The 10,900-nt window shown below is 50.9% G+C and overlaps 1 protein-coding gene across 1 annotated transcript; it reads right to left on the bottom strand.

Moving 5' to 3' along the window:
- Positions 1-631: 631 nt before the first annotated feature.
- On the bottom strand, positions 632-2,306 carry LOC124678548 (BTB/POZ and TAZ domain-containing protein 1-like). The gene is made up of 3 exons (XM_047214425.1): positions 2,128-2,306; positions 1,273-2,006; positions 632-918 (listed from the first exon to the last, which is right to left on the bottom strand). Exons 1-3 carry the CDS (start codon positions 2,227-2,229, stop codon positions 750-752), a joined length of 1,005 nt encoding a protein of 334 aa, XP_047070381.1. The 5' UTR covers positions 2,230-2,306; the 3' UTR covers positions 632-749.
- Between the last annotated feature and the right edge of the window lie 8,594 nt (positions 2,307-10,900).

Below are 10,900 nucleotides of genomic sequence, written 5' to 3'. Positions count from 1 at the left end.
GGAAAACTGATTAGTAACCCGGCGATACATATGCAGTGTTGGAGGGTTCTGGTCAGACGGAAGGACATGAACTTGGCAGGCGACTGTACGCGCGGACGCAGCCTGAGCACTCCTAACGACGGCTCCTCGACAGCGTCATTATCTAGCCGTGGTGTCAGTGGTGTGGGCATGGCCCGTGGTGTGGTGGTCGCATGGACTTTGTTGTATACGCTTGTGCGTGACTATGTCGTGAGTGGTGGGTGTGTTGTAACCGAATAGCTATGCTACCGTGTAGGATTTTATATATATAATTGGGCCAACAAGCCTTCTATTTAAACCATGGGGATGGCGTGAAAGCCATCAAGCCAAGGCGGCCCAGACTCCATGCTCCAGCGTCGTCGGCGAGTTGTCCAAGTCCAAGGCTGGCTTGGATGTGCTCGCCGGCGCAGGCAATACCATAAGATGCTAAGTAATCCATGGACTAGCCGCCTGGTGCAGCCGACTCAGCCAGATCTAAGGCAAGAGCCGACAACTAGAATCAATGGTGGATCAAATCGAAGACTAAGGGAAAACGGCTAGGGCCAAACAGCGGATATTCCACGCTGCTGATGAATTAATTGGTACTTCCTAGATTTTGGAGTGTAATTTACTATATATATACTAGTATACTAGTATCACTAAAACTACACAATACAACCTGAATTCACTGCCTACACCCTCGTTGCTAAACACGACGTTTAAACTACATGTTGATGACCAATTGGCATTTCTCATCTCAAGTTGGCTGCCCTTCCATTGTACCGCGACCATGATGCGGCCACGACCTCCGACACCTTCCTATTGGCCAAGGAGGACATCACCTTCGCTCTAGTGACCTTCTTCACCAAAAGCCGCCATGTCTTGTCTGCTTTCTTGGCCTCTGTCTTGCCTTTGAAATTTCTGCAAAAATTAACCAACCACATTGAAAGGTGAGTTTGCCGTCACCACTAGATGTAAATAAAAAATAACCACATGGATCATAAGGATATGCAAATAAAATCTATATTAGGTACATCCATCGATGGGGTTTGTTTTTTGCATTTGGATGTTGATTTCTTTTAGCGTTGCCATGGCCATGGAAGTCATTTTCATGGAAAAAGGATGTGAAAGCTACTTCGATTTCACGGTGCGAGCAAGTGATTTGTTTGGCGGAAAAGGGCATGGATCTCGTCAGCGTGGTTCTTGGTTGCTGATCTAGCGACATTCTGTCAGATGTAAGAATCAAAGAATGTGTTTCTTCTTGCGTTTCCTCACCTGCAGAGCGGCACACGGCAGGTCTGCTCCGTCCGGTCACAGACGGAGGCGTGCAGGCGGAAGAGCTGCAGCACGCGCTTGCACCGCGCGCAGCCTCCCGGCGATGTCTTCTTTGCGCACGTCGAGAAGTGACGCATCAGGAGCTGCAGGCCCCGGCACGAGCAGCCATCCGTCGCGCAGGCGGCGCCGCTGCTGCCGGGGAAGATGTGCTCGAGCGTGGTCATAGCCTCGCCGAGCTGCCGGCACGCCTCCTGCGCGGCCCTCTCGCGCGCCCACCGATTTTCCCGTTGGTCGGCGTCTTCAATTAGCTTCAGGAGCTCCAGCTCGAGAGCGGCGTCGTGGCGGCGGGCGAAGCGCCAGCCCTCGGAGAGCTCGACGGCGGCGAAGTCCTTGGCCGCGAGCCGCGCGCACCGCAGGTACAGCCTGGGCGCGTCGCAGAGCCTGGCCAGCTTCAGCATGTCCACGGCGCGGTCGGGGGTGAGCCGCGCCGACACGGCGGCCTCGGCCACGCGCTTCAGCCACCCTACCCGGTACGCGTGCGCGAGCGCCAGCAGCTGTGCACCGTGCGCGCCCACCACCTCCTCCTCCTCAGGCGTTACCTTGGAGCAGTAGAGGAAATGGATGAAGGCGTGGACGGCGTCGGCGGAGACGCCGAGGATGCGGATGGTGCACTCTGCGCCCCACCCGCGCCGCGACGCGTCGATCGTCCGCTCCAGCACCGGCGATGACGAGGCCTGCAGATATTGCCGCCAGATTCCAAATTAGGCAAGGATTCGACCATAACAACGCAAGATCCCGGCCAAATTCAGCGGGGAAACCAGAGTAGGAACATCATAGTCCGGGGAGGTGGCTTACAAGAACGTAGGAGTGCGCGGCGATGCTCTGCCCGTCCGATGTGATGACACGCATGTCCACCGGCGACGCCCGGTAAGATTCGAAACCTGCGCGGATCGTCATTGACCCCTTGCGTATTCCAGCTAGTTAATTAATTAGGCTTCGCGTTGAGTCCCAGATTTCTTCTGGTGAACAAGACGAACTGGATGCCGGATGCGCAGCAGAGAACAAAGAACTGGAGAAATCCAAGAAACGGAGCGAATGGATCTTGTTGCGACCTGGGGGAGGGAGGAATGAGGAGAAGAAGCCTGGAGCTCTCAGCGACAGCTATATAAATGTCGTGGAGGAAGGAAGCTGACGACATGTCCGCACGGCACAGTGCATGCACAGCTGCTATACGCGGTTGCGGAACTGACGGCAGCAGCAGCCAACGGCTAGGATTAGCGGCTCGTGTTATTTTGGACGGAAATAATTAGCCGCCAATCAGCGTTGATGCGTGGAGGCTGATGACGATTTGACCAGCTGGAGGAGGAGGATCTGAGTCACCGAACAGATCTCCGACGGTGGGAACCACCGGGAAGCGGGCAATCCAGGCTGGGTCAGGCGTCGTGTAAGCCACCAGTTTTAATGGGAAAGAGATCGAAATTTGTTTGCGGCATTTTGTTCTTTTTTTGGGGGTGGAGTTGCTGACTCGGATACACGTTTTAGTCTCGGCCTATTTTTATTTGAAACATATCTAGAACACGGTATTGATCGGAAGTTCTTAATTCCTATCTTTCTTGAGGAAGAGGCCTCACACTCTGTATTGGAGATGAAGCTGTATCATCAATATTTATCTGAACACTTTTTAGAAAGAGGCCTTCTACTCTATATTGTAGATGAGACTTTATCCTCAATATTTATATGAACGTAATCGAGAAATGCCACATGCGAAAATAATATTGTCTAAAGATGTAACAAGAACAATCTAACTCCTAAATTATCACTCCCCATGTCGGTGTAACGTGTGTACGAAGCAATAGACTTGACTAACTCTTTTTTTTTTGAGGTAATAGACTTGACTAACTCAATTCTTAAGAGCATCTCCAACAAGTGCTGTAAAATCTCGCGCGCTATACCGGCGATTGGGCGCGCTGTATACCGCTCGCTCGCGGCATAGCGAATTTGCCACCGGCAGAGGCTGTATTTTGCAGCGCGCGTTGGTGTGCGAAAAACGCACCTCCGCCAGAGGCGCTATTTTGCAGCGCGCGCGACTGTTTTTTTTTAAATTCATCAAACAAACTATGAAATTTGATCGAAAATACGAATATATTTAAAGTGCGACGATACAATGCGACATTAGAAAATACTAAACTACTCGTCCGACTACTCGTCGGACTCCCAGTCGAAGTCGGAGCTGCTCAGAGTCGTCTCCGACACCGGCGTGGATGTCGTCGTCCAGTGGAAGTCGGAGGAGGAGGACGAGAGGACGACGGTCGACGGCCCTGCGGCGTTCTTCTTTTCCTCCTTCCTCCTCGCCGCTGCCTTGGCCCTCGCCTTCTTCCTCGCCGCGGACTCGGCGCGGCGCTTCTCGCGGCTCGCCTTCTTCTGCGCCTTCATCGCCGCCTTCTGCTCCTCCTTCTGCGCGTAGAAGGCATCCGTGGCGGCGACGTCCTCGGGGAAGCGCCGCGCCCATTCGACGCGCATCGCCTCATCGCGCTCGGCGATGAGGAGGCGCTGCTCCAGCTCCCGATGGCGGCGCTGCTCTTCGCGTGTGATCATCGGCGACGGCGGCGGCAGCATCTCCGCCCGCTCGCGCGTCCAAACGTCGTCAAAATTCATCTGCCGGCGGGGGCGGCCGAGGCGCCACGCGACGGCGTCGTAGGCTCGCGCCGCCTCATGCGCGGTGTCGAAGGTGCCTAGCCGGATCCGCTCCTCGCCGGAGCGAATCTCGGCGTCGAAGCGGCCGCTCGACCGCGCGCGGACGCCGCGGTAGCCGGAGGCGGAGCGGCGGCGCGGAGGCATGTCGCCGGAGACGGAGGCGGACAGTCGGCGCGGAGGCAGAGCGGTGGCGCGGAGGCAGAGCGGTGGGGGAGAGGCGGAGCGACACGCGGAAGTTTCAGAGGTGGGGGAGACAGTTGGCGCGTTCGCGCGTGTCGTCTATATAGCGCGCGCGGCAGCGCACGCGGCAAATTTCCCGCGTGGGATGGCGCAACCGCGCGGGCGCGACAAAATTTTTACCGCGCGCGCCTTTTTCCCGCGTCTGCTAGAGCTTCGCGCGCGCCAAACTGGCAGGTATTTTGCCGCGCGCGCCTTTTACAGCGTCTTTTGGAGATGCTCTAAGAAATCCTGAAGAGCATCATTTTTTTCAGTCGAGGGAAGGGAACGTCGTAGGAGAAATCGTAGATAGGTCTTAGCTTTATTAAGGAAAACATCATTTTTCTCACTTTCCCTTTTATTCCCAACTCATAACTAAGCAAGTTTTAATAAGTTGAGTTCGTCGCCGAGGGGGTGGATCGAAGATATTGAAAAACTTGGCCCTAAACGAAGCACTTCCCATACTGGCATTGTCTTATAAGGATGGAATACGATCATGATACCGTGTGTACTGTGATTTTATAATGTTAGTAATTGGAGAGTGCAGAGAGCGACATTTATCTCGAGAAGTTTGTTTGATTATACAATACCACAATTAAAAAAATAACTGCTTTAAAAACTAGGTTTGACCAGACATAAACTCTTTTCAGATAGTGCAGAAAAAATATTAGGCCAAAAATATATGGGTATCATTCTTACAAATCATTTCATATAGCAAAAGTTTACTATAATATAAGTCTCTGAAATTCCCTGAATATCTTTTGAATAAATTATTCCACTATTTACTTATTTAATGTTTATACTGAGTACAACAAACTGTCACACAAACATATGACAACATACACTAGCTTCCCAGGTGCTCTCTTAAAGACGAATCACAGATCAAGATTTACGAAGCAAAACACTATCTCATTGTCCATGAGGTAGCTACTTGAGGAAAATTTACCTAGGAGTGATTGAAAAAGTGAGTCTAAGTTACTTGGTTAGAATTTAGAGAATTGCAACATATCCACGCAGGTTCATATACTCATGAACCCATATTTGGGTTCTAATTAATTTAAAAACAAATCACGCATTCCTTTAAAACAAAGTGGGTTCAACTCAAGTGACAAAACTACGAAAGCCATGCTTTGTATTGGAACTTTTTATTTGCCAAGTTGTATTTATGTGAGAGATATACTGTCAATGTAGGTACAGAATTCTTTCGCAATAACAAACGTTCATGTCCTTTTTGCAAAAGAGTCCTTGTACTCCTTATTATGGAGATGAAATTTTATCCTCCATATATGCACGTGATCAAGCAATGCCTTTTGGCTCGCAACATGCTAATCTGAATATTATCCCAAAAATGAATAATATGAACACACCATTTCTTAAATTCTTACTCCATGTGCACGTATGTATGAAATAGAGGACTTGACAAACTCAGTTCTGCGGAAATTTGAGGAAAAGTGACATGTTTACGTTGCTTGGTGCCTCGGGGTGGAAGGTCGAAGAAGAAATCTAGGTAAGCCTCGCCACAAAATGGAAAGCACCGACCTTGCCTTTTTTCTTCTAGCTCTCAATTCACCGCGAAGTAAGTTATAACAAAATCAAGTTTTTCATTGAAGTGGTGGACGAAAAATTAACCTTAAGAGAAACATTTTTTCTATTCGTTTTCTGGAAAAGGATCTATATATGAGTATAATGTAGTGGGTAGTGTCATCCGAAATCCACTTTGGCTTCTAGATGTATGTGGGCCTAATATCAAAAAAGGACATTTCAAAATGTCAAAAAACACCACCTCCTTAGTTTGACTAGAACGTGCAGAAATCTACGCGGCTGCACCTCCTTAGTTTGCTATTTTGTATTATGCAGATGACACAATTATTTTGATTCAAGATGATATTGAGGGGGCCAGGAACATAAAACTGCTTCTGTATATTTTTGAAATTGTGTCTAGACTGAAAATAAACTTTGAGAAAATTGAAACCATGCTGGTACTTGATGATCCTGACAAACTGCAAGAGTATGTGGATCTGTGAAAGGCAAATGGCCTATTAAATATCTGGACACCCTTGTATGTGCTAGGAGATTGACAGTTGCTGAACTACAGTTCATTGAGGAAAAAGTGAAGAAAGGTATGGGAGGTTGGATGGGTGGCACTATGTCTATTGGTGGCAGATTAATCAAAATTGATGCTTGCTTGTCCAATATTGATGTGTATCAAATGTCTATGAGATCCTCCATAAAACAAATATTGAATATATATCAAGACCAATCAGAGCTTTCTTTTGGGCTAGAGGTGCTGATAAAAGAAAATATCACTTTGTCAAATGGAGATGGATGTAAACCCAAATACAAATTCTGGGCTGGAGGCTATCTTTCAGGAGATGGTTGTCTACTAATTTACAGGAACAATGATGTGGCTTAATCAATATCCTTAATCAGGGAACTTTGACATATTGAGTGGATAGGCCGAAATGGAAATGGACAAAAAATGGCCAGTTTACTCTCAACAGCTTGTACAAGCAGTTGTGCAGGAAATGCGTTGATAGATTGTTCAAACATATGTGGAAAAGTAAAACCCCTTTGAAAATCAAGGTGTGGTTGTGGTTGATCTACCACAATACCATAGCTAGAAAGGACAATCTGTTGAAGAGAAACTGGACTACGGATCACTTTTGCCAATTATGTTTTGTCCATGAATCCATTTTGCACCTTTTTTTCTCTTGTCCTGCAGCCAAATACCTGTGGAGCATGGTGGGGACGGCTGTTGGCGCCCAGACTCATCCTAGGTCGTTTTCTCAGTTCTTTTGGTGGATGCCGCACTATTTTCGGGCTAGCCGCAATATCCAAATTGCTGGTCTTGCCGTGATCTGCTGGGCCATTTGGAAATCGCGTTACAAAGCCTGTTTTGAGAAAAAAATCCCTAAAAATCATGTTGAACTCATCTATCAATCTGTGGCTTTTATGAAATATTGGGCAGGATCACCCCAATGCACTGACGCCTCGCAACTACAGCAAGGAGCTGACGCACTGTGTCGTTGCCTAATCGACGGTACCTCGGAGGAGGGATCCTCACGAGGGGGAGAAGAAGTAGGGGCCATAGGGCGGAGTGCACACGGGACGGTGGTACGCGAGTTACCCAGCTTCGGAACACCCGCACGATGACAGGGCCTACTCGCTGCTTGTGCCGGAATTATCTAGGCGCTTTCGCGTTGTTACAATGAGTTGTGGTTGTTCTCTAGGGCTCCCAGGATCCGGCTTATAAAGGCGCACGGATCTAGGGTTTACATGGAGAGTCCTAGCCGGATTACTGATAGCCTAACTACGGTACAACATCTTGTCGTGCACGTCACGGATCCGCCTCCCATACATGTCGTACCGGATCCGGGCTCCTCATGGGCCTCCATGGATCCGGGTTACTCCTTAGGTCGGTACGGATCCGGCCTCGCTGATCCTGGGCTGGACTTCTTCCTTCATGATCAACGAGCAACCGGGCCGCCCGATGGGCCACATGCCTCATCACCATCTCGTGGGCCACCCGGGCTTGCCGGATCTAGGCACCGTCGATGGTACACCCATGAAGTATACCCACAACAAGTAGCCCCCGGAGTTCTCCGAGTTTCGCCTGCAGCTTCGCCATGCTTCTACCATAAATTTCCGGCATCGTGGTAACGCGGAGAAACTTGAAGAGCTCCAACTTTGAATTTTCTTCTTTTCTTAACTTTCAGTCGGAAAATGCTCCCATCCTGCGGGACTTCACCCATCGACAGTCCGAAGAACATTTCCGGGTTACTCCCCGCTCGCGAATGGAAGCCAACTTACTTTCACGCGATTACCCGAATCTTAAAAGACTCAAACGGTTCCGCCAAATCTGGCGCCATTTTCGCGCGATTTCCGCGGTAACTTATCTTTAGCCATTTTTACTGTTAGGGTTCAAGACACGTGTCACGCATCCAACGGTGCGACGCTTGCGTTCCGACCACAGGATGCTGAACACGAATCTTATCCACTCAGCCTATAAATATCGGCCGTCGACCCCTTTACCCCTCATTCACCCCCTTCTCACCTCTCTGCCGAGCGCCGCCCGAGATCTCTTCCTCCGCCGCGCCGGAATCCCGTCGGAAAGTCACCGGAGCATCACCGGAGCGAACGCGCCACCGTGGTGTTCTTCGTGTTCATAACTCCGGCGAGCCACCGCAACTCCGACCACCGCACGCCATTACGGTAACCTTCGAGCTCCACTTTCGCGCCGTAGTTGGTAGGGATGAACTTGGAGAGGACGATGTGGGATCCGACTAAAGAAAGTTTCCGCCAAACCTTTTTGCTTCAGATGTCGTCAGCAACCCCGCCTCCGACCTCGGAACCAATTATGGCGACTCCGCTCTCCTCCGCCCCTCCTCCCTTCATTCCAATCAACCTGGATCCTTCAAAGGATTCCGGTAAGGAGGTGGCGGGGACCTCTGCTCACCCGGAGAAAACCTCCGGAGCAGATCAGACGGAGCACCCAGCGGACGAGGCCATCAAGAAAACGAAAGCTCGGAAGCGAGACTCCGAAGCTAAAGGAAAATGGTGGCCATGCACCACCACCGAGATGGAGTTAAAGAACCTCGAATCGGAAGGCTTTCACGCAGCCCGGAAGCCGGAGGTCGGTTCCGGATGAACCTGCTCCGGCCCCGAGGGACGATGAGATGGTGCTGACAAAAGCACTGGTGGAGCGCGGATTTTCGTTTCCGCCTTCTGAATTTTTCTTGGAGATCCTGAAGACGTATGGGCTCCAACCTCACAACATATCTCCAAACTCCGTGCTCGCCATTAGCAACCACGTCGCCCTCTGCGAAGGCCATCTCCGGGTAACCCCCGAGATTTCTCTGTTCCAACATTTTTTCTCTGTCAAGAAGATCCGGCAGGCCGGCGAGCTCGCCACATGCGGATCCATCACTTTTATGCTCCGCCCGGGCCGCGTCTACCCTCCAACCGACCGTCACGAATCCGCGAGGTACTGGTCCGCGGGCTTCTTCTATCCGAAGGACGTCTCCGACCCCGCGAGCGAAAAGAAACTTCCCGCCTTTAAGAACCGCCCCGCCGTCGAGCTTCCGTCATGGACGCACTGCCCCCACTTCTCCGACTCGCCTCAGCTGACCCGCGCTGTTAGGCGGATCTGCAAGCTCACGGAGGAGGGGCTAACGGGGAAGGACTTAACCCTTTCGTGGTTCACCAAGCGGATCCAGCCCGCCGCAACACAGGGACCGCCTGATGTTTGAGTACACAGGGCGCGACGATCCAATGCGCGCCACCAAAGACAACCTTTCGGCCGACGCCCTCGACAAAAGGATCCGGGTCCTCATCAAGATCTCACGTGAACTCCATGTTCACGTGTGTAACAAAGACATCCATACAAATGGATCCGGAACTCGCGGTACGTCGCTTTGACTTTGGTCTACTGTTTTTCTCACTTTCTTCATCTAAGTGTTTAACTTTGTACTAGCTCGAGGCGCTTGAGGAAAATGAACTCGGAACTCTCCTCCGAGTCCCATCCAAGCAGCAACATGGACCCGGAAGCCGCATCGGAGGCGGAAGCTCCCGAGGCTTCCCGCCCCGCTAAGAGGAAGAAGCCGGCACCTTCCAGCCCTCGTGCAAAGCGTGCCCGCGAAGTGCCCAGCACTGCGGCCACCCGGAAGTTGGAGGCGGAAAAGAAACGCCTTTCGCTAATTAATACCAAGCAATAGAGGACAATCTGCTTCCCAAGCACTTCTTCAAACCCTCCGGTAAACGTTCACTTCCGAGACCCAAGTTTTGATTCAACACTCGCTCTTATACTTGTATGTTTCTTACCGAAGCTCCGGAAGCCAGCCCCCAAGGCCCCAAAGACCTTTACGAAGAGAACCAAGCCATCTCCGGCTTCTTTTCCCATCACTCCCGAAGTTGAAGCTCCTCTTAAAGCTTCATCCACCTCCAAGCCGGATCCAAAGGAAATCATCAACATTGATGACCTTCCTGAAGACCCCGCTCATCATGGCGACTCCGCCAAGGGGACCTCCTCACCAATTCCTCCGCCAGATCAACCAAGCTCCGCTTTCGCGGGGCCCACTGAAGAGGAATAGGAGCGAAAGGTCAAGCTCCTTCAAGTGACCAACGCGACTCGAGTCCACCTCGAACCAACTCCGTCCTTCCAAAAACTCACCCTCTCACAGCGTCACGCGGAAGTTTCCGCCATGTTGAATAAAGTGTGGGGTAAACCGGACGAGGAGGTGCGCGAACTCGCCAACCTGGAGATCAGCCTGAAGGATTTTTTCGCCAAGCACAGAGAAGTGCGGCGAGTAATACTAGCCCCCAAGCATTGGGTGATATATTTCCGTGTAACATGTATTAGCCGATGCTTTCCCGAAATATGTACCGAGGCGGAAATTTAAAATTTTTGTACCAAGACTTTGAATTCCTCGCCAGCCCCCAAGATTTTAAATATCCGACCGATTGTTCCGCACGGACCACGCGGAAACCGCACGAGGACCTGCGCGTACATGTGCCTGGAGCAGATCACGGAGATCGAAGGGCTGCGCCGGAACGCGGAAAATGGCCGAAGGCTATCCAACTGCTTGAGACCCGCCTTCAAGGTACAAGATCCGGGTCAAACGGTCTTGTTTTTATATAGCTGATCCGGAGACATAACATGTAAACTATTCTATCTCCGAACGGAAGAAACCGCCAAGCATGCCAAGTTTGACGAGCTGTC

The sequence above is a fragment of the Lolium rigidum genome, chromosome 7 (assembly GCF_022539505.1).
Source record: "Lolium rigidum isolate FL_2022 chromosome 7, APGP_CSIRO_Lrig_0.1, whole genome shotgun sequence".
Taxonomy (NCBI): Eukaryota; Viridiplantae; Streptophyta; class Magnoliopsida; order Poales; family Poaceae; genus Lolium; species Lolium rigidum.
Note: the sequence above shows the minus strand (reverse complement) of the source record. Positions and strands in the feature narration are given on the sequence as shown.

Coding starts and splice junctions, on each gene's coding strand:
- LOC124678548 (XM_047214425.1), bottom strand. CDS start 2,229: ATGACGATCCGCGCAGGTTTCGAATCTTACCGGGCGTCGCCGGTGGAC. Junction 2,007..2,127: donor CCGCGCACTCCTACGTTCTT/GTAAGCCACCTC, acceptor CAATATCTGCAG/GCCTCGTCATCGCCGGTGCT. Junction 919..1,272: donor TGCCGTGTGCCGCTCTGCAG/GTGAGGAAACGC, acceptor TAATTTTTGCAG/AAATTTCAAAGGCAAGACAG.